This window comes from Pleurodeles waltl, chromosome 10 (assembly GCF_031143425.1).
Source record: "Pleurodeles waltl isolate 20211129_DDA chromosome 10, aPleWal1.hap1.20221129, whole genome shotgun sequence".
NCBI lineage: Eukaryota > Metazoa > Chordata > Amphibia > Caudata > Salamandridae > Pleurodeles > Pleurodeles waltl.
In genome coordinates, this window is record NC_090449.1 from 1,009,196,149 (window position 1) to 1,009,220,898 (window position 24,750).

Genomic DNA, 24,750 nt, shown 5'->3' on the forward strand with positions numbered 1-24,750 from the left:
TCTCCTCCACCAGGGTGTGACACATTCCTCTGCTCTGAGCAGGTGGACAGGCTTCTAGGTCCTAGATGGACCTACAGCTCCACAGCAAGTTGCACAGACTTCAGGGGGTGTCCACTCACATCTAGGAGACTGGCCGTCAGACAGACACCTGTCCTGCATCACAGGTACTATTTGGGTACTCCACAGAGTCTCCCTTTCCTTGATCAAAGCAAACCTGGGACTAAATAAAGTGAGTCGGTTTGGGTCCCACTTATATTCTGATTTTCCATCAGGGGATATTGATCCGCTTTCTGACGTCCGCGACCAGTTTGGGGTGGTTCCTTGTTTAATTTCATTGTCTGTCTGCAGTGTAAACAGTGTTTGTGAACCATGATGGATCTAGAACAGGAGTACCCACAACATAAGCACTATGAAGTGTGAAACCTGTGCGCCTGGGTTTCATCAATCTTCCTAAAATATCACTCTGGAAGAAACACAAGGTTCAGGCCCTGCTTAGAAACTTCCCTCTCTCTCATAACAGAATCAGCAGATTTGCCCCCATTTCCCTGTTATTAACCAGATCGTAGTGCTCAAGATTAACTAATCAGCAATCCGCTGATGTAAGGTCCTTCTAGGCATTCTAAAAGAACCCCTGTCTCAATTCTCCCACACTCCATTGTCTAGGGCTTTTGCCTTCAGAATCTGAGATGCAGTCATTACATATCCATTATCTGGGTAAGAGTACTGCAACCTCCATCTGTGCCATGTGAAACTAAAGAGAATCCAAATTGGGTCCTGCTAGTCAATGCAAACCTACACTCAAAACAACATGAAGTACTGCTACCATCTACAGTTCATATGCATGCCTTTGCCATGCACACATGTTGTCAGTGCAAGGGTCTGGGTGCCACATAAAAGTGGAAATTTGTATGAGTGGAGCCTATAAGCAACATATATTTCCTGAACCAGAGAAAAAGATCTCTTTGGTACAATACTCCACAAATGGTGCACTGACATCAAATCAGCAACCATAGACATGGGCAGCAGTCCTATTTCAAGCTAGCTAGTACACGTGGTTGACCCACACAGCTCATAGAACAAGCACCTCGGACTCATCATGAATAGGTCTAAGACTCAATACTCACACCAGAATTGTGTTAGCTGGGCCAAATAAAACTCAAGATACCAGTTTCATGCAGTCAGGTCACTCAGGGCAGATGTACATGTCCAGTTACAGCGCACAGGACATTCCTCTCCCAACACTCCCTCCCCAGCAGTAACCCCACAGGTGTGAAAACAGATCTTTTGTATGATTTTTCCAAAACAAAAAAGTTTAGGAAAACTAAACAATTATTTAATAACTATGGAAGTGTCTATACCTCCAAATAGTCTGAAGCCAGCTGTCCTACATTTGTAGATGCTACCAGAAAGCCAGCAGAGACACTCCTGGTTGGCCTACAGCCCATTCCACAAGATGGAAGGCAGCCCCTGTACCCCATCACAAGGAATGATTATAGCAAAAAAATTGCTGAAAATACACTTCGAGATCTGATCGTGCTATGCCCGACATGGCCTTTGTTCTCACTCTAGAATACATTAAGATGGTTAATCCTCCCTGCCTAACTTGATTGACTTTACTCCATTACATTGACATCCATCAACCTCTAAAAGCAGGGCATACCATCCTAGATGATATTCTTGAATATTAATGAATATCCCATGATGGAGATGGAAACCTACTTGTACTTCTAGTGCTTCATCATGTGTATTTTTTTTTTTAAGTCATTAGCCATTGGTATATCTTCCTTTTAAAAACTAGGGAATAAGTAGGTACATGGTGGTTAAAATTGTTCTTCTACCCTGACACAGTTCAACTGAAACAGCAGGTATTCCCATACTCTGGATAATTCCTTAATGTGATTGTTGCAAAGACATGGCTCATTTTATGCTATTTCCTGTTAATCTGATTGGTTTAAGCTACTTCATTCTGTTTAAAAGTGAGAGTTAAAAAGTGCCTTTTGATATGTATTTGTACAGTTTGTATTTAATTTCAATGAATTAATAATAATGAAAATGTTTAGAAATAGAATAGTAAAGCTTATTTTTGGAAATTAAAATTTGAAAGAAGTATTCTCGCTTCCAGAGGCACTTCTGGAAGGAAACTTGCTGTCTTAGTCTTTTGGCTTCTTGAAACAGGGTTGACAACTAGATTAGTAGTTCTTAAATTGGGCAGTTTGTCTTCCAATTGCCCTTCCCAGTTGTCCGTATAGTCTATGTTGTTCCCTCATCTCCTGATTCCTTTGTATTTTGATTTGGACTTGGGTCTGTGTGAAAAGTGCCTGTAATGCTCCAGCTTTCAGAAAGAAAAAAAACTGACATTGCCAGCACCACTTCTAGCTCATTTTAAAGATACTTTAGGAAAAAAACGTGTAAGATACTTATTAAAATTAATTGACTGCCAGAGACATAAAAATAGACGAATGGACCTGAAATAAAAGAAGCAATTTGATAGGGTGTCTGTCCTATTCAAGAGGATAACCAAAAGAGGTGTCTGCTAGCAATATCTCAAAACTAATAGTAACATGAATAATCTTTGCACTCTTCAGAATATTAGAAAGTGAAATATTGAATGTAACATGGATGTTATCAGATGGGCCAAACTTGCTATTATGAGAATAAAAACTTGCAAATGGAAGGGAACAAAGCTGGTAATGCTGGTAAACCTGAAAGTGATATGTCTCTTCTATTAGGAAGTCTGCGGTAACTTTGTCACCTCCACTTAAGGGAAATGCTCCTTATTAATAAAATTCCATGGAACTTGAATTGATCACTGCAGAATTTGTAAAAATGTAAATAAAAAACTAAGGGGCAGATGTATGAAACAATTTTGCACTCGCAAACGGTGCGAATCGCAAAATTCGGCCGTTTGTGAGTGCAAAAAAGTGGTCTGCGATGCATGAAAGGCATTCGCAGACCACAAATAAGAAATCGCAAAAATTGCGATTTCTTGCGTTGCGACCTGGTTTTGCGAGTCGCAATTTGCGAATTGCAAAATCCACATCGCAAGGAGATGCTGCAAAAAATCGCAAATTGCGATTTTTTGCACAATGGCATTTTGCACATGCAAAATACCATGAAAAGAAGCCAGGTGGTAACCTGGTGCAAAATTTAAAAATGCATTTAAAATGCATTTTTAAATTGAACACGTAAAGCACACATACCCTTTTGGCATGTGTGCACCTTACATGTCCCCCAAAACATTTTTGGGGTGCAGCAGAGAGGCCCCCAGCACCCTGGGCTTTTGCATTTCCAAAATTGCGATTTCTGGTTCAGAAATCGCAATTTTGGAAATGCAAAAAATTCGCAGATATGGGCCAACAGGCCCATAGCTGCGAATGGGGCCGGTATTGGAATTTGCGATTCGATAATAGCTTTTGCGATTTCTAAGAAATCGCTATTACCGAATCGCAAATGTGATACATGGCACTTTGCGAGTCAGAAATAGCGATTTCTTAAAAATCGCTATTTCCGACTCGCAAAGGGCCGTGATGATACATCTGGCCCTAAACCATTTGAACACACTAACCTTAAAAAAAATGAAATAATCATTTATGACATTATGAGTGATGTTTAATTCTTCAAAATAAGAAAGGTACTGGGCCCTGACTGAATCCCTTCAAAATTGTAATTGTCCAAAAATCCATTCACCCATACCGCCATTAATGGACATAGATTGCTTCATAGCCTCCAAGAGCCTAGCTAAAAGGCTGAATAAATTTATGAAGTCCACAAATAACCGCAGCATAGAATGGCTTAAGCGGTGTGGAAAGACATTTGGAAGGAAACTATCAAATGTTTCAGGTGGGCAAAATAAACCTTTGTGGATCATTATGGAAGTGATAAATGTGATTATGTCAACCCACAGTTAATTCAGTTGAAAGACGGTGGGTTTGTAGAAGACTCTTGGAGCACCATAATCTTTTTGTTCTACTTACATTACGTACCAGTAGTTATCCCATGCATATTCCACAGACAGCTTTAGCCTAGCACCTTTGAATTTTGTGGGTTGTAATTTGATTGAACAAGCATACAGGCCTAAATATAAGTATATGAGAAGATGAATGTAAACTTGAGACATCGAGCAACAGTGGCTTCCCTACATTCATAAAAAAGTTCTTTAGGTCAACCAAGTCTGTAGGTAAATCCACAGGGTATTTATGCAGTTCACATCATTTGGCTTTGGAGTCTTTATGCACCTTACCATTCCTCTAGATGAGTCTGCAGAATTGTGCAAACGTAGAGAAATGGCATATGTTGCCATCAAATGTTTTCATAGTCCCACATTTTATTTGCTGTGGGTTAAAAATGTACATGAATGTAATGCAGTGACCTATTTAATGATGAGGTATTCCCATCTTTGAATACCATTATAGTATGAGAAAGATGTCTTGAGGCAGCCTCTGACTCCTGCTGCGATGGACAGTCTTTGTTAATTGCAATGCACTTTCTGCTTTTTGCTGGATGTGTTCTAAGACATTTATAGTTAACCTGTTCTTTAAATAACTTTGTTTAGAAGCTATAGACCCACTAGGAAGCTGCCTGCCCATCTTTTTATATTTTCTTACCTTGCATAATCCATTGGTGTATTTTACTTTAGTTCATTACTTTAAATTATGCCTGAGATAAACAGATGTTTCTGCTTAAAGTATTTATTCTCCAAATATATTCAATTTTGTGGCTGTACATGAACGTATTTTGTAATATTGACCTATGGCTTTGTATGTAGATGCTGTGCACTCTTTCAACTATTTTGTGAAATTCAAGATGTTGTATAATGCTTCTATGGAAACAGCTTAAAAAAAGCAAACACTTTTCCCCATGAATCAGGAAACAAAAGTACCATTGAAGCAAACAAACTCTCCTCTAATAAGTTGACCTATCAAAGAAATAAAAAATTCGAACTCAAGATTGGCTTAAACATAACCTGTAGAAGCTAAATGATCCTCCACCTGACTTCAGAACAAAATGCCTAGCTCTTGCATATAAACCCAATGCGAATGATGAAGGAATTCTAGCCATCGACCAAATATTTTTCTAGTTGCAGCAGAAGAACTTCAAAGAAATTGTACAAATCTGTCATTCTTCCTTCTGCCATTTGTTTCTTGCTGGCATTTGCAGCTAAAAAGTACTCTACCCCCAATGTGTATCTGCCTTCACGTGAAAGGAAAATAGTTGAAAACATTGAAAATCAATGGGTCCTTGTCTTTTAAGATACCCATTCCAAAATCTATGACTTCCCATGTCCCATTAATGATAAATAGAGCTTCCTTTGCAGTACTGTAATTGCTATCGGAATGAAGTTTATCACATCAGTTGGGAGAAAAAGTATTGCTAGTCTGTGTTGACACTGTGGACTTGGGTACGGCTAACACTAATAAAGAAATAAACCCTTTTAAAATAAACAAAACAAAGCAAGTTCACTTTTGACACTTTCATTCTCTAATTCTTCATTCCTATTGAACCACGATTAGGTAATTTCAGTATTACCCATTTGTTCCTAACTCTGATATAACTGTAGTTGCTTCTTTATGATGTTACCTCCTCCTGCTTGTCATGTTTTTTTTAATACCCATCCATTATAAATTTGATCTATGTGAATAGTGTAGATGCTTTACCCAGAGTTTTGCGACTCGCAATTTGCGACTCATTTGAGAGTCGCAAAACCATATGTACAACAGTGTGCTTCACACTGTTTTCGATTCCCAATGGGGTCGCAAATGACCTACCTCATTAATATTCATAAGGTAGGTCGCAATTTGCGACCCCATTGGGAATGGCTGCACTTACAGGGATGGTGGCCTGCTGGGGTCAGCAGACCACCATGTCTGTGACTGCTTTTAAATAAAGCTGTTTTTCTTTTTTTTTTAATGCAGCTCGTTTTCCTTAAAGGAAAATGGGATGCATTTCGAAAACAAAAATGAAAAGTTTTCTTTTCGTTTTTTCAGAGCAGGCAGTGGTCCGTGGGACCACTGTCGGTTCCGAAAAAAAAATATTTTCGCTTCTATTCACAAAAGGGAAGGGGTCCGATTGGAACCCATTCCCGTTTGAGAATGGGTTAGCACCAATTTGAAATTGGTGCTAACTGTAATTGTTTTGTGACCGCATTCATGGTCATAATGAAATCATACATCGCACTGCGAGTCACAATTAGGAAGGGAACGCCCCTTCCTAATTGCGACTCGTGAACCTATTTTGCGATTTGGTAAATAGATTACCAAATCACAAAATAGGGTTTGTACATACCAAAATGCTTTTTTCTTGTCACAAACGGCCCGATTCTATGAATTATATGAATCGGGCCGTTTGTGACAAGAAAAAAGCTACATACATGTAGCCCTTTGTATCTTCTACTCTGAATTTGATTTATCTGATTTCTGTTTTTTTTTTCGTTTTACAATTCCGTTAAAAAAACTTTGATTAAATAAGTTAACTGCATCAGTTCTTTAAATGCTTTTTTTCTCTCTTGTTAAATCTTTTATAGATTTATCCTACAACATCGCACTTTGCTACTACAGCATGAAGCAATATGCACCTGCTTTGAAACACATTGCAGACATAATTGAGCGAGGAATCAGAGAGCACCCAGGTAGGCTACTGAGATGCACCAGTGCCATGACAGTATTCTATAGTATCCTATTATATCTGATCAATCATTAAAGTGCAGTTCTGCTTTATTAACTTCTTTGAGCTTTTCTTAACATGTGCTTGTTTTCTGAAATACCTGCTTGACTAAACACTGTAATATTTCCATCTGCACAAATGAGACCGGTGTCACTGAAGCCAGTTCTCAAGGAGACTAGAATTACTTTTTATACCCTAAAAGATCATGACTTAAAACTGCATTTTAGTGCACAACTCCAGAATTTAAAATATCTGAGTGGCAAAAAGTTTAGTATCTTTTAAGTCCACATGACGCCCCAAGGAACCCAGAGTGAACTGACTGACAAAAGGGCTGCAGTGAAGAAGATGGAAGTCATTGTGGTGGCAGAGCAGACATCCAGGAACCTCAGCAGAAGCCAAACCAGGATAGAGTCAGTATGAGTGGTAGGAAAAGAGAAGTTAGATGTTGATGCCCCAACTTGCCAGATTCTCCATCTCAGGATCAGGCACTCCAGAGCAAGGTGAAACTAGTAATTTTGGAGCCAAGTGGTTACCTAATCCTGAATTTGTTTTAATTCCTGATCTTGAAATAAAGCAAATTGTCTTTTTAGAAGGTGGGTCTTGAAGCTGAGCAAATAGCTTTCCAACCCTGGAGCCATTTTAATGAAGACAGTACAGATCGTTTGTTTCATTTTGAGGCTATATTCAGCTTCCCTCATCAGGCACATACTTGTGTTAAGACATTGGGTCTAGTTGAAATGAAAATATCATTAAACTGAAACACACACTTGATTAGCTTGCAGAAATCATGCATACCTAAAATAGGTAAGTGATACTAAAAGAGAAAGTGCATAATACTTCCCAATGTCTACTTATGCATGTCCACTCTCAGGAATCAAGAATTGGAGCTTGATTCAGAAGCTACATGTTCCCTTTTAAGGTTGCTGCATACTCCTTATGCAGACGTTTCTGATGTGAGGAGTATCATCTATCCTGCTAATCCCTTGTCACTTGGCCAGAAGAGTTGAGGGCTGAGACTTGAAGTGCTGTTTTGATAATTGGTATATGCTCTTCTTGTAATGTTTTCCTCCAATTACTCTGGAAAGCAGGCCATTTCAGAATTTGAAGAACATGGAGATAATGCTTTGGGCCTTACTGTGCACTTTGTATACATATACACCTGGCTATTCACCCTAATCTGTTAGTTCTCTACGTTCTTTATCTGTGACACCAATTAGTCTGTGAAATGTGCAAAAGAGCCAAATAAGGGTTTGCGTGTCAATGAAGTAGGGAAAGATCAAGTCTATTCTTAGATTTTTTTTTTCTAGTTTGTGTTTAATTCACAAAGTATGTAGTAAAGCATGTTATGAATTGGATGATGATAATTCAAAATAGCTATCATTAGTGCAGCAAGTGTAGTGGCACAGTGCTAGAGGCCAAAGGTTTGGGGATACAGAGAAAATGATGGTCTAGCACAAGTCCACCCTGACCAATATTGAATATCACATTTCATCCTGATGAATTGCCACTGATCCCAGGTGGGTAAAACTTGGCAAGAAACACGTTGACTATTATTTCTTATTAAGTTTCTCCTTATTGTTATTTAACCTTAACATGGGCATTCATTCAATTTAAAAATATTTTGGATAGCCTTAGTTAATTCTATTCCAGTTACCATTCTTTCTCATCAACTTCCATTCTGCCCTTATAGTACCTATGTTGGATGGCTAAATGTCTTCAGACGCATTGACACAAGGTACATTGGGCATTGCAGCACATGCCCAACGGGGTGCACAGCCCAATAATGAAGCATTCCACCTTAGTGGGTGAGGACCTGTGCATCCTAAAAATAACCATCTGGGTTACCTGAAATCTGAATCTATTTTTAGGAGTTCTTTCTGGGGACTGCACACTATGTGAACTATTAGGTGGTGGCACTTTGATCAAGGTATATCGAGGAGCCACATAAATACACAGTTAATGGGCAAGAAGACCCAATAATGCTTTGCTGAAATCTCCATTGACGTTTCCTAAAATGTGGCTCCTTGCCTGTCTTTTCTTTATACCTGGTGCACTAAAATGTATAATCCATCTAGTCTAGTGGAGAACTGAAGGAGTGTTTTCTGGGTTTACTAACAAGATTAGAATTCCTAGAAAAACAATAATGGCAATTGCAGCTGTTTACAAAAAGAGGCAAGCGTGGCAGCCTAGCCAGTAAACAGTTACCTTTGTAATGAACACAGTGAGATATTTAGTACACAGCTTTTGGTTCATGTCACCCTGTAGGGTGAACACAATGTGCTTTCAGTTAATAAGGCCATATTTATAGCTGGTACTGGTTCAGTTTGCCAGTGTTATCCTGGACTGCTAAGACCAATTTACAGCCTTGCTGTAATGTAGATTTTACAGCAGTCTTTGATGGGGAAAAGATGTACTCTTTCAATACAAATATAGAAAGGGTCAATTGATATGGTTTTTGAGCTTGTAATTTGTCTTTCGTACTGACACTTTGGTTGAATTGTGGACAAGGCAAATACATTTAAATTGCAAACGAGTCAAAGAGGGTTTGTGCATTGTATTCACTGCTGTTGCACCCATGCCATGATGGCCCGCCTGTGATATTGTAAAATATTTTTCAGCAAATTCGACTTTAGGGCCTCATTCGGAGGTTGTCACAGTGCTAAAAATAGGAACACATGTTTTTGCTGTCCATTTTTATTTATTTGATATTTTGAACAGCATAAACCAGGCTCACGAGCATTAGAGCACTTTCAGTAGACATTGTGCAATGTATATAACAAAATCAGCAACATGAACAGCATGAATACAACAGCCATCAGCCTTCGGAAAACAATATTATATACACAGTCATAAAGCAGAATCTATCATGGAGGAGCATGTGTCAACTAAATATACGTAAAAGGCAGCCAAAACCATGAAGGCTAGTGTGCGGAGGGATGGAAATAAAGGTTCAGAAGAAATTGTTTTAGTATTTTTTTAATTCAGGAAGAGGGGAGTTAGTGTGGATGGCAGGCAGAATAGCATTCTATACTTTGGGTGTACAGCCTGAGTAGGTCAAGAGTTGAACCCGGTAGGATGATGTCAGCAGTTGAAATTACCTTAAGATAGAGCTGGGTGGCGTTGTCATATTGGTAAGAAGATATGCCAGACTTTTTGATTGTGCTACTCAGTGGTTCAAGAAAGAGATAAAAAAAGTGTTGGGACCAGGACAAAATTAATCAGATCACGTAATACAGAATCCAACATTGATCAGACCCCAAAACGTTTGTTGCACACACAAATTAATGTAGTGATGTCCGGTAGTATTTTATTCTCTTCTTCCATAATCGGGAAAGGTTCCCCTTTTCTGGTTGAAGTTTGCTAGCCACTTTACGGTTACAAAGGCTATCTCTGAATTGTTTCTTGAGAGTTGGTAAGCCACGACAGGAGAAAAAAGAAATAGCAATAGAGATGGTGGATAATTCTGAAAACGTGTGCCCGTCTTTACTGCCAATATGACTTCAAGAGGACTTCCACTTCTGGGCGTGTAAATACATTGGTGGTCAGAGCTGACCCATAATATATCACTGAAGTGTTCTAACCATTGATTGGTAGAGGCGTTGTAAATATACTATGACTATTGACAAGATATGCCATAATAGATCCTCCAGCATGTTATGGTCCATATAGGTTTATTGAAGTACCTTTATCATACTTTAAATGCTTGCCCTTCTTTCGTAGGAGGTTGCCACATATGGGTCTTGGACATTGCCTGGATAGATGAGGCCTGCTTTAGCTACATATACACATAGAGATTGACTAACCATAGATGAAACTAGGAAAATGTTAACAGAGGTGATAGCAGTATAGTGTTAAGCCACTATTTAGTGTAACAGTGGGGCACAACTCGAACACCCACACATTCTTATATCTACTGCTTTTAATTTGCAAATATAAATGCAATAATGGGACTTTACCTAGTTAAGCAGAATGACATTTCTTTATAAATTGCTAGGAAAAGCTATCAGTTGGAGACAGTATATCATCATTCAGCACTGCAGCTCAAGCATCAGATGAGGATTATGTGCCATCCAATAGGAATGGTACTAAGTCCTCAACAGTGCCAATAGCTAGGAAATTTATTTTCAATCCTGTAACTACCATGCATGGTGTTCCGTTCATAACAGTGTTACTGAGGTGTTTTCTTAGGCCTTTTAAATTCACCACCCTCTCCAATTCATTCTTTGCATGAGCAACATAGAAACAGGCCTGCGTTGTATGTAACATTGTAGAAATACATAAAAGGCCATTCCAGACATGTTACAGCCCCCCTCGGGAACTCCTTGTGGAATTAGAACAAGATTTTAATCATTTGAGAATGGTGTGCTAGGTATAATTTAAACTAATCTGGTACCTTTCATTTGTTAGTATTGGGGGGGAGGAAAGCATGAATTTCAATCATCTGATCTAGGAGTTGATGAAATGGGCACATTCCTCACATTTTATATCTGTTTCAGTCTGTAGGAAAGTGCCGTCTTTCTTGGCTTGGTTACCCCCATTTTCTGCCTGTTGTCAGTGTGTTTGACTGTGTCCACTGGGATCCTTCTAATCATGACCCCAGTGGTTATGGTCTCTCTCTTCTAATTTGGTAACCGTACCTTTTTCTTGCCACAATTGGCAGACTGGTCCCACCCCCCCATGTAAGTCCCTAGTATGTGGTACAAAGGTACCCAGGGCATTGGGGTACCGGGGATGCCTATGGGTTGCAGCAGTTATTCTGCCACCCACAGGGAGCCCAGGAAAAGGGTTCTGCAGGTCTGCCATTGGAGTCTGCGTGAAACGGGTGCATGCACCCGTTTTCACTACAGGCCACTGCACCAGGTCACTATAAGTCACCCCTATGGTAGTCCCTCTCAGCTCAGAGGGCAGGGTGCAGGTACCTGTGTGTGAGGGCACCCCTGCACTAGCAGAGGTGTCCCACAAACTCCAGACCCATTTTCCTGGACTTTGAGATATACATACATGGGGGAAAGGAAGTTGGACATTTGCAGTTTATGATTACGTCTACATTTTTCTTTTTTTAACTCATTAGATATTCACAAAGAATTTCAGAAGTAAGTCTGGAAATCTGTTACAGTTGTAGGTTTCCAAAAGTATTGCCATGCATACTTATTTTTATTTCTGGAACATTTCCTTATGTGTAGTACTAAGCTAAAGGCTATTGCATTTTACTTTTTCTTTCTCTTATGGAAAATGTTTTTCCCTGTGTTGGAACTTGTTTCCATATAAATGCATCCTCAAGGGCGTTTCCTTTCCATTCTCATCTTGGAAATGAATTAACTCTTAACCTTGACAGGAGTACTTTAAGAGTGTGTCCATATTGGACACCTGTTCAAAAATCATAGCTGAATGCCCATAAACCTATTAGTTTGTGGATTTTCATCACCTTTTACTGGTCAATGGATACAGGAATATGCACAAACCCCATCATCTACTGCTATATTTGTGAACACAGGAATACCATCAGGCTAATGGAATTACCCTGTCCCTAATTCCCATGCTGATTATAAGTCAGCCATTCATCCTTTTTTTAAAGAAAATGTGATTTTTCTCTCTCGAATCATGTTTATGGGCATATAAGTTAATCTTCAACATAGATGTGTCCAAGGTTTATGAATCAAGCCAATACTTGTTCAAACCATTTGGAATTTGATATTTTATGTTTTACTACAGCCAGGCAAAAAAGATGTCTTGCTTTGGTGACTTATTTCTAACACTAAATCTCATCTGATTTTTTTGTTGTTGTCCTCATTCACCTCAGACTCCAGATCTTCTCTTAGCCGTTTCAATTTGTACCCCTTAGCTTTCTGGCAAGACCTTTGACCAAGAAGGCTGCATCTCTCTCACCTTTGTTGTATACTCAGCAAAGAGAGCTAAAAAGGCATAATCGTTGGACGAGATATATGCTCCTTGCCTTACTCCCTTATTAAGTCTTGTGTCCCCCGATCCACCTCATCAGTGGTTGCCAGAACTTTTTCCCCTTTGAGGCTCCCCCGGCCACATCCATCCTTGAAATAAAGAGACGTGCGTCAAGCCACTCTGAGTAAAGGGTGGGGGGGATGTTTCCTCCACCCATTTCGACAGATTTCCTTTCTTGCCAGGACGATAAAATAGAAGAGCAGCTTTCTCATGTTGTCACTCAGCTCTTCCGGCCCCTCCACTATCCCAAAAATAATCGAAGAGAGGCTTACCTTGATATCCACCCCCACAGTATTCAAGATCATCTTACCCACTTCTTCCCAAAGTATGTGTATTTCTGTGCATTCCTTGAACTTGTGGATATCTGCTGCTTTCTCTAAACCACATTTGGCAACAACCACGTTCTGCATCTCCGAAATCATGTACAGCGATAAGTAGGCTTTGTGAATGGAAAAAAAATCTTCTTTAAAAAGCAGGTTTGACAACAGAGAATAAAGTGCACATTAGTCCTTGCCAGATAACTTGTAGCTGCTCCCTCGGCAAGCCTCTTATCCAGAGTTTTTAGCCAACTTGTATTCGCTGTCCACAGTCTCTAAAATTTCCCAGTTCTAGATTAATACTTCTTCCCTGGGGGTTTCCACGATAGCTGCTCTTCCAGGTGATTCATAAATCTCAAATCCACTTGAATACTTTGTGCCCAACTTTTCAACTGTAAATGCTTGAACTTGGAAAGGTTCCCTCCCATTACCTTATTTAGCTCGACCCAAGAAAGTACCCTATCATCACGAGAGAGTTCGCCCCAAGATTTCATACCTGCCATCTTTATCGGTAAGGCCAGTTTATCTTTCAAACACTCCGGGTGCCCAGGGAATCCCAAATAAATGGCAAATAGCTCCAACATTCTGCTTTCAGTGCACGCCTAATGTTTGACCACACCTTTGCCAAGGCTTGCAGTACTTTCAACTTCACCTTTTTGAAGAACTTTAGATCTCCAAATTTAAACAGGAAGTGAATTGCCGCCCCTTTAACTCCTCCTAGCATGGCCTTAAACAGATGCACTATCTCTGAAGAGTCTGGAGAATTAAAAAGCATCCTGGTCTTGTTTAGGTGAAAGGCCCAGGCATAATACTGCATGTCTGGCAGTGAAAGATCCCTCATTCCCCTTTTCTCCCCTTCTACACAACTTTTTCCTTACAGTACTAGGCCCCTTGTATGCCCATACAAAGTAGTTTATAGCCTGCCGTATTTTCTCTAACCAAATCGTATGCAATTCTAATGGGATTGTGTTAAAAAGAAAGCTAAACTTGGGTAGAATCACCATCTTCACCAGACTAATTCTACTGAAAATCATCAGAGTGAGATGGGCCCACCCCTCCATCAACTTGCTTGTTTGCACCAGAGCTTTCTCAAAATGTACATCTTAGATTTTTTTGATGTCCTCCGTGATCTTAAGTCCCAAGTATCTCATTTCACTTCTAATTAGAGGGTTATCCCTCCTCTGGTTCCAGACCATGGTTTTGGTTTTCCCTGTATTACCAGAATAGCCCGAAACTCTGCCAAAATTTGTTGGAATCTCCAGTACAGCAGGAAGGGCTGTTAATAGATCGGATGAGTAAACCATGAGGTCATCAGCATGAACATGGCGGCCTGCGGCATAGCAGGTCACTAAAGCGCCCGGGCATTGGGATTCCTGGACGGTGATAGGTGAAAGAAAAGCCCTGGAAAGTGGGATCAAATGTTTGACCTTACCTTGCATGAAGGTGTTGCAACGGAGAAGGCGGTTGGAGCAAAACAGTCCACTGAGCTCAAGTGCTGGTCTTGAGCCGCCCTGGAGCTTCGGAGGAGAGCCAGGGCAGCGGCACGTGTTCCTCTCCGGGGGAGTGGAGGCGGCATCAGTACAAGCACAGCAGCTGCAGTTACATTAGCAGAGGATGGGGGTTTGGAGGCTGAGAGAGCAGAGGAGCCTCTCAAGGAAGTCGGTAGGAGTATTCAGGCTCCTCATGCAACGGGAAGGGGACGGCGAATCGAGGTAGGCTTGAATTTCAAGGTAACTGCCTCTGCTGGGAAATGCACCAGTAAGGGTAAGCTTTGAAAAACACACAGCTTCGCTAGGAAGGACTTTAAAAAACTACCCTCCCCACTGCCTCAGTGATAGAAGCCAAAGTTGTGGGGGCTTCATCCCACCCTCCACACCCTTTACCACAAGCATGGTAAGCATGCTCAAGAAGTGACTCACCAATAAGCGGCAAAGTAGGTAAAAGGGCTGATCCAATTTCTTCAAAAGAAGCCAAAAATTACTCCCTCATTATGGTATTTTTTTTAGGTTTTGCCTACAGTGGTAGATGTCGGGGAAGCCTATAGTAAAGCAATAGAAGACTCAAGAGAGGGATTGAAATTCAGAAAAGAAGTGACAAAAAAAATTTGTTAATGGTGGCAACTGGGGATGTTACGGTCAGGAAAGGGGAGGGGAATAGGTTTGAGAATCTAGAAGAGAACCCCAAGAGAGTAAAGGGGACAGGGAGAGAGGCAACAAGAAATCAGACCGAAGCGTGTTCTATCCCTTCTGGTTTTGTTTCAACTCTGGAGCCTATTCATGAGTCAGCCTCCCCAAAGACTATTGAGCAACCAACTATAGTGATATATGCTTCCCTTGAAACTATGACCCTATCACTTTAGGCTGACATTAAAAAGGGCTTTATTGTTTCTGAAGCATATCAGGGTGAAATAAGGGTTTTCTGTGAAGCACTTGAGAAAAAATTGGATCTTCTGACTGTAAGGACCCAGGCCCTCAAAGACACGGTAGGAACTGTAAAAGTTGAGCTGGGGAGAAATCAGGTGGAAATACAGACACTAAAACATAGTGAGCAGGAAATCCAGGAAAAAATTAGAACAATTGGAGAGCAGCTCACGAAGAAACAACTTGAGCATTTTAAATGTTCTGGAGGGGGTGGAAGGTGATGATTTAAAAGAATTTGTGGTTTCCCTTATGAAGACAGGAACACAGAAGATGGTAAGGAAGATATTGCAAGGGATATTCAGAGAATACACAGGGATCCGTTTATGAGAAATCCTAATAAAACTAAACTATGGAAAATTCTCCTAAACTTCTAAACTTATGCCTTAAAAGAAACGATTGTGTTAAAAGCACTAAAAATGAAATCCTGAGAGGGGGAAAACTTTTCAGATCAAGTCAGACTTATCTCAAGCAACTATAAATAGGCAATGAGAGCTGGTGGGGGCGTTTGAAGGAGTTCAAATGTTTAAGAACAGTGGCCCAGCTCAGATTCCCTGCTTCCCTGCGTGTTATGTACAATAATAAAATGCACAATTTGAAGGATCATAGAGAAGCGGGTGAGTTACTCAAAGCCATTAAGGATGGGACCCCAGATACTTAAATGGTTTAAAAAAAGACATTAAATAGAAATTTCAGTATGAAGGCTTTTTCTGGAAAGGAAATCCCTGAATTCTGAATACTAGCTTGTATCTCCTTGTTGATTAATGCTTGTATCAAGTGGGGGCTTTTTGTGTAAAAGATTTTATTTTTGGTTCTCTTAGTTTTGCCAAGGCATCCCAACAACCCTCTAAAATTGGACTAACACCTAGTCCATGTGGAAGCAGGGGAGGGTTGCTTCTCCAAGGCTTCATGGGGGAGAGGCACGGGTATGAGTGGGGTGTGGGGAGCATTTGCGGGGAAAAAAAATCCTCAAACACCTCAGCTGGCTCATTAGCTGTTATATTAAATGGACTGACATAGACCAGGGAGGAAGAGGTAGATTGATTCAGATAATGTCATGGAATGTTAATGGGTTGCGTACCAAAGGGAGGAGGGATAAGATTTTACAATACTTAAGGGATTCACCAGCTCACAACCTAATCTTGCAAGAAACTCACTTGACGAAAGCTGAATGTGAAGAATTATTTAAGTCCCAAAAGTGGGTCTAATTTTCTGTCTGCACAGATCACAATTTCAATGCAAAGGGGGTGGTCATATTGGTGAAGCAGCAGGTTAAAGCAACTGTATTGGGAGTTTGCGACAGATAAACCAGGGAGGTGGCTCTTAACAAAACTCCAACTATGTGATAGGATCCTTGCATCAGTAGGGTTTTATGGCCCGAATTGCAATATCATCGATCCACTTAAGGTGTTTTTTCCATAACCTTGTTGTAATGGTTGGTGATTTTAATGTGATCTTAGATAACAAATTAGATAGGTCAACTAGAAGCAGATCGATAGGGACCCCTAAATCACAGGTGTACCTTAAAAGTATGATGAAACATTTAGGATTGTGCAGTTTATGGAGGCAGAGAGTAGGGGCACAACAGGGTGTTTCCTTTTACAATAAAAAGCATGGTCATGCTTGAAGGATTGATTACTTCCTGGTTGATTAGGTGTTAAAAGAGGCTGTCCATGATATAGTTTATTGAGCTGCCCATTTATCTGATCATTCGGCTGTAGTACTAATGATCAAACCCCCTCTGAAAGAAGAAGTAAGGAAATGAATCATTGATCAAACATTAGTGTTAGATAGCGAAAACGTTTCCCACCTCCGGACAGAGACCGAAGATTTTTTAAGGCAAACATGGTGTTGAAGTAAGCCTCAGCAAGGCCTACTAGTGCAAGGGGTTCACCCTTCTCTGCACAAAGTCCTCAGACCATGTAGGAAGAAGTTGGCACAGAAACTGAAATAAAATACAAAGTTTATTAACCTCATGAGGTGGTACTACAGTTCAAACAGCACCCTTCGGTAATGTTTGAAGTAGCACACTGAACTGAGAGAGCATGGTCCTTTTATACCCACGCAGGGGCTAAGAGGAGGTGGTACAATTATAGAAGCAAGACTTGCATACATGTAAGGTCATGTGGAAATGCACAGTCGACAGGTAGAAGGAGCTAACAGTTTTCAAGGACTAACAGCTGCAGACCTTACTGAGCATGTGCAAAAGTGGGAGATGCTAAATATAACTTGTCACTAGGCAGATTTTCAAGAGTAGTTAACAGAAAGGTAGGACAGAGCATATGGTGAGCACATGGCAGCATGTGGCAGAAAAAATGGCTGCCATGAATACAAAATGGATTCCGCGAAATGTTCACAATAGTTACTAAATACAAGATGTCTTCTGCTAATGCTTAATCTAATCGCTGCTAAACTACAACAGACGACCCTTTCAGCATTAGCTGAAGACATTCGTCTTTCTAGGATAATGTAAATATTCATCTTGTATATTTATGCTCATCATTTCAGCTATTTCCTAATCTAACATATGTTGTGCTTTCATTTCTGTAATATTTCTTTTGGTAGGCATACAAGCAGTAATACACATAGAGCAGAACATTGGACCACACAGATACAGCATGTGAAAAATATTGCAATCATTACACAAAGGACAGTCAGTAGTTTCCAGCCCCAGGCAGAAACAAGAGCCCAAAACCATCCAGAAAAAGTCCAAGTACCAGTCTCTGTGTGGATTTCTGCAGCAATTTTATGCAATTTAGATATTGCATCATATACTGAAGGTGAGTGATCAGGAATAAAAACACAGCAACTACTACCGATGATGCGACATGCACCACCTCGGTCAGCTAATATCACATCTAGGGCCAGATGTAGCAAGCAGTTTTGCCCATTCTGTGTCTATGGGAAAATGTGTTCGTACATATGGCCCCTAGTACCATACGATTTTGGAGCGCTACAATCCTCGCAATTTGGAGCTCCTCAGTAATATTCCCAAGTGCCAGAGCTGCCTGATTGGTAACAGCTTCCACAACCCTAGTCAATCGTCTCACTTTCCTACTGTTTAACGCAGCACCCACAAAGGAGAACAACCCTAAATTAAAATCAACATATTGTCGCAGGCTAGTATCCGTTTGGTCTACCTCATTTGTACTTATTGCCCTTTTATATCTATTTTTAATGATGTCATTGAACAGTTTAAAATCTCGGTGATATGATGCAGGGGCCAAGAACACAGGGGGTAATAGAAAAGATACATAACAAACACCTGACCACCCAACAGGTAGTTGGCAATATCCATAGTTACCACAAACAAAATATGTATTATGTGAAGCTGTAAAACTACTATTATTTACACCCTCAATAGTTAGAATCAAGGTACAATCGCTTATCCCTACTGGAATTCGCCCAATGCTACATATACATAAATCTGCTTTAGTTTTTGTAACAGAAATCACAAATTGTTCTTTCTTGTCAGAGTCTCTTATATTTGTGAAGACATATAGTATTGAAACATTGTCCGGTTGATACTCTTCCCATTCCCATTTAGTTCCTTTGGCTTGGGGATACCCATCTTTGTCTTGGTAGCATACTTTATTAAGGCAAAAAAGAAGTCCGCCCTCTGTACGTTTTCCAGATGCAAACAAAAGCGTGTACCAAGCTTGACAAGAACCATTGTGTGAAAAAGGAAGAGGAATGAAAGGTGTTCCTCCTTTCTTTTGATGCACAGGTATCATTCCACATACCCAACAGTTAGTAGTATTTGTAGCATTATGAGTATGATGCAACATCCGAATGAAAGTATTATTGAAGTACGATTGACGGTGCTTCTGCTCTTGATAGGGAAGCGTAAAGTAATAGTGATCCTCTGGTACTGGAGTAGTGGCAACAAAAAACTCACGAGCAGGAGCCTTCTTTTCAACAAACCAAGTGATTATTGCTATAATCACCAAAACAACAAACCCCATAGTACTAATGATCAGTTTGTTATTCATTTTAGCAACAGTGATAATTGACCCTTTTAGAAATGAATTAAAAACAATCGTTGGAGCTCTTATCCCTGGGCAGCCGCTGATTTCTTCACCACGGGCCAAGACGGGTGTCACTACTCTAATGCATGGCTGATCCCCCCCCCCCTTGCCACATTGGCTCTCCGTTTCACTAACCCAGGGCGGTAGCTCAACCAGTTTAAAAAAAAAAAAAATCAGATTCTTTCCTCTGTCTCAAATTATATTGCGACACTCCAGAAGTCGTATGGTCCGGGAAGACCTCTGCAGATTCGTCAGGTGATATAGCACGGCCTTTCTCCGTAGTCAAAATCTCTCGATGATCAGTCAGCACAGCAGGTTCCACCAAGGTAGGTAGCACTCTTTTGCAGTGAGTACTATGGACCCATTCTTTCAGTTTGTCACTCGAACTGCTGTCTTTGTCACAAGGAGCACCTGTTCTGGGCCTCGCCACCTTGGTTCCAAGCTGCTTGATCTTTCAAAGGACTTAATCATCACCTGGTCACCAGGTCGGAGTTCATGGCCTTCACCTGTAGATCTGTCAGGAAGTGCTTCTCGAACCTGTTGATGAATAGAAACCAAATTGTCGGTTAACTGTGCCAAATAATCATTCATCAGGACACAAGGTACATCATATACAGAATTTGGCTTAGGAACACCCCAAATATTCATTGGCCTCCTGAAAACCACTTCGTATGGGCTAAGGCCGAGTCGAGAGTGTGGCACTGACCTAATAGACAATAATGCCAACGGTAATGCATCCGGCCAAGTTAAGGATGTGGAAGCCTGTATCTTCGCTAACTTCAGCTTCAAAGTAGCATTATACCTTTCCACCAACCCTGCTGATTGTGGGTGGAAAACCGCATGGAACTTCTGTTTGATCCCTAATCCTTTCAGGACATACTTAATAACTTCCCCAACAAAATGAGGTCCGTTATCATTCCATAAAAGTCTGCAAACACCAAACCTAGGGAAAAATTCTTTCAAAAGCACCTTCGCTGTGGTAATGACAGTATTATCCTTTGTGGGGTACGCCTCTATCCATTTAATGAAGGCACATACCACCACCAAGACATACTTTAAATTGTTGCAGCGTTCAAGCTGAATATAATCCATTTGTAGAACTTCAAAAGGTACAGTTGGTGTAGCAAACCCTCCCGCAGGAGTACGTGTCCCTTTTCCAGGATTGTATTGTAAACAGATCAAACAAGACTGTACTACTCTCTTAGCTGTACTGGAAATTTCTGGATGCTCCCAAACTTGCGTAAGCAACTTAGTTATTGTTGAAACTTCAACATGTGCCAGCCCATGTGCCATCTGAACCATAGGTTGTACAAAAGCTATAGGCAATTTCCATTTATCCATCTGCTTATTCCGCCAACAGCCCTCATCATCCAATACTCCATTTTCAGACCATTGCTCACGTTCTTTCACAGAAGCAGATTTCTGTATATCTAATACGTCTTGTCTAGCATTATGCCAACGTTCAGCTTGTGACTTCACTACATACATAGAAGTAGTACTTCGCTGCATCGCAGTCTCACGTGCTACGCGGTCCGCAAGAGCATTACCTTGCCCTATCTTATCGGTCACTTTCTTGTGTGAACTACATTTCACAATAGCTAGTTTCTTTGGATATGTCAATGCAGTCAAGAGGTTATGCACTAATTCTCCGTGCATTATCTGCATCCCGTGGGATGTGAGAAAGCCTCTCTCCTTCCAAAGCAAACCAAAATCATGAGCCACTCCAAAAGCATAGCGGCTGTCTGTATAAATGTTCACACATAAGTCAGTACTAAGCTCACATGCTCGTGTCAAAGCTATTAGTTCAGCTGCTTGAGCTGACTTCTGTGGTATACGAGCTGTCTCCACTACCGTGTGTATTGTGGTGATTGCATATGCAGCTGAGGTCGTACCATCTGGCAACTTCAAACAAGACCCATCAACCCACAGTTCCCCGTCTACATCTAGAAGGGGCGTATCTTGCAAATCAATACGACCCTTTGTCTGTTCTTCGGTAAGGAATATACAATCATGTGTTTCTTGTGACTGAGTCACCGAATATGGCCACAAAGTGGCTGGATTTAGTGTTGCACATCTCTTCAGTGTAATGTGAGGAGCCAGCAATGTCAATTCATATCCTGTTATGCGGGCGCTAGTTAAATGTTGTACCTTTGTTTGATTTAAAAGAGCATCAACCGCATGGGATACTAACACCAACAGCTTATGTGACAAAACTATCCCTTCACTCTGACGTATTGACACAGCTGTTGCGGCACCTGAACGAAAACACCCAGGCAACGCTCGAGCGACAGGATCAAGTACTGCTGAAAAATATGCACAGGGACGCTGCTTATCGCCATGTGTCTGTACTAAAACTGACAATGCACATCCATCTTTCTCATGTACGTAAAGTGCAAAAGGCTTCATGTAATCTGGAGTACCTAACACTGGTGCTGAACAAAGGGCTTGTCGTAGCTGCCGGAAAGCAGTCTCACATTCATCTGTCCATGGGAGGGGCATTGGAGTATCTTTAGTCAAAAGTGCTAGCAAAGGTTTGACAATGAGTGAAAACCCTAATATCCATTGCCTACAAAAAGAAGTAAGACCAAGGAATGCACGAACATCTTTCTGAGTAGAGGGTACTGGTGTGTCTAAAATTGCTTGAATACGATCTGATGTAAGTGCACGGCCCTCCTTAGACAAAAGGTGACCTAAATAGGTTACCTTTGGTCTACAATATTGCAATTTCTTTCGTGACACTTTATGATGGTGTGAAGCAAGAAAAGAAAGTAAGGACAAAGTGCACTTTTCACATTGCTCAGGGGTATCAGCCACCAACAAAATATCATCGACATATTGTATGAGAGCCACACCTTCAGGCAAAACAAAAGAATCAAGTTGTCGTTTTAACGCTTGACTATAAATACTTGGACTCTCAGTATAGCCTTGAGGAACTCTGCAAAATCTATATGATTGTTTATTCAAAGTAAAACCAAACAAATATCGGCTGTCAGGATGAATAGGTATCGAAAAGTAAGCATTCTTCAAGTCTATCACAGAGAACGTAGTTGCTGTCGGGGGAACCAAAGTAAGAAGTGTCGTGATGTCAGATACCACAGGATATTGTGGTATCACAATCTTATTGACTTCTCGTAAATCAATAATGAATCGGTAAATCCTGGTACCATTATCCTTTTTCAGAATAGGAAGAATCGGACTGTTACAAACATTATACAGAACTTCCTCAACAACTCCAACTGCAATAAGATCATGCACAATTCGTGTGAGTGCTTCTTTGCTCTCCTGTGAAATTTTGTATTGAGGCAAACGTGGCAATACAGCTCCCTCCTTGACACTAATATGTACCGGTGGAATAATCATTTGTCCCACATCAGTATCTGAAGTAGCCCACAAAGTACTAGGGAGTGAAGCTAATGCAATATCCTCTTTAACAAGACCAACTCTTTCCATCACAGGATGATTATCATTTAAAATAACATGCACCCCTTCAGGAGAGCATCGTATTGTAGCCCTGAAATACTTGAGCATATCAAGGCCCACAATATTGTCTGGTGTATTTGGAGAAAGCAAAAATGGACATGGAGCAGTAAATTTATCAACATGGAATGCAAGTGGTTGTGACAATGGGCTAGGGGAAGGTGTTCCATCGAAACCTATCGATGTAATGGTTAAGCCAGACAGGGGAGCCCTTGGAATCAATTGTTTAGACAAGGCGCTACGAGTAGCTCCTGTATCAACCAGAAACTGATCAGTAGAACCCAAAACATGTGCTGTAACATAGGGACCCCTCTAATCTACTGGAACTTCAACTGATTCCTTACCCCATCCTAGGCAATCCTATGCATAAGCAGAATCTTGGAAATCAGGCTGCACATGGTTAGACATCTGGTATTGGTTCCGTCTATCAAAAGTGTTAAACCCATCCTTCCCTCGTACATTAGCATCAACCCTAGCATGATCATTCGTGCTTCTTCTAAGTCCTGAATATCCTGAGCGATTTGTCATTTGTCCCTGACCACGTGAACACTGCTGAACACGTAGTGTTGGACAATCGGCAGCCCAATGCCCAAATTTCTTACAATACGCACACTGATCAGCAGACAAATTCGAACGAGTGTAAGAAGAACCATAAGATCCACGTCCACCTCTATCACTTCCTCTAAAAGGCGGACCATAAGCTTGAGCCAACATAACCTTCGTCTTTAAGTCTTTAATCTTTTTATCCTCGCTACCTTTTGCTTCTAAATCCTGACGTTCATAATACTGAGCCATAGTCAAAAGAGAAACCGGAGTAGAGGTAGTCCATGAACTTTCACTAGCTTTTAGATGACTAGCTATTCCTGGTAACAGATTTGCGACATATTTATCGACAAACAAATGTCTGCCCGTATCATCTGACAATAACTGGCCGCTAAAATCATGAAATGCTTCTTCAAAGCGTGTAAAGAAATCAGAGACCGATTCATCTGCCTTTTGCTTACAAGACGCTAAAACAGTCCAATCTATCCTTTTAGGGGGAATAATCGTTTTTAACTTAACTAATATGGCTGCGGGAAGATCTAGAATCAACTGATATGGCTTTTTCGCATTTTCCCTATCCCCGTCCATCTGTTCTAATTCTTTCCATGATGCCCCAAAAACTGCACGATCATCAATTTTACGAACAGTTCTCCACATATCTGGCGGTAATATCAATCCGAAAAATAAATCAATGTCAGCCAAAGTCATAGTACAAGAACTAATTGCTCCCTCAACTTCCTCATAAAAGGCGGCTGGATTTTTCCGCGGGTCAGGTAATGCTGTTTTAAGTGCCATTACATCTGCCCTATTCCAAGGAGTATACACCCAATTATAAATAAAATAACCCTTAGTATCAACAGAACTTTTATCATCACTTGTACCCAATCCTTTAGGAGGAACATACAAAGGCGTAGCCTCCCGCATTGGTTTCGCATGAACTATCATAGTCTTATCTGTTCCGAAGATGGAAGCTTGCACCCCACCGGTCTGAGATGTCCGTGCAACTACGTCCACAGCCCTTTTCTCCTCTTGCAAGTGGACTGCCGCAACACATAATTTTACCAAACGCCTGATTGCATCAGCCACCTGGGAGAAAACAAAAAAGACCATCACGCATTTGCTTATGATCAGCTGCTACATCATCGGGCTCTAACTCATCAGAATATTTCCGATATAGTTCAATAACTTCTGAGCCAAATGCCTCAGTAAAATATAGCTGCTCCTTTTCCGTCCACCCTTTCATGTTGTCTAAAAGTTCAGAAGCAGAGACAACGCTACGAATTGTTTTACGAGCAATAGATCTAAGCTCAGATGCACGGTCAGCAGGCAACATAGAGCGACTGTCTCGCA

At 40.8% G+C, this 24,750-nt stretch overlaps 1 protein-coding gene across 1 annotated transcript in view; it reads left to right on the top strand.

Annotated features, from left to right (window-relative positions):
• The window catches only part of LOC138262126 (intraflagellar transport protein 70A), a 142,389-nt gene that overhangs the window by 39,835 nt on the left and 77,804 nt on the right, over positions 1 to 24,750 (top strand). Inside the window, exon 6 of the mRNA XM_069211901.1 lies at positions 6,521 to 6,625. Within this exon, the coding sequence (XP_069068002.1) occupies positions 6,521 to 6,625 (105 nt within the window). The remainder of the gene's footprint in view (positions 1 to 6,520; positions 6,626 to 24,750) is intronic.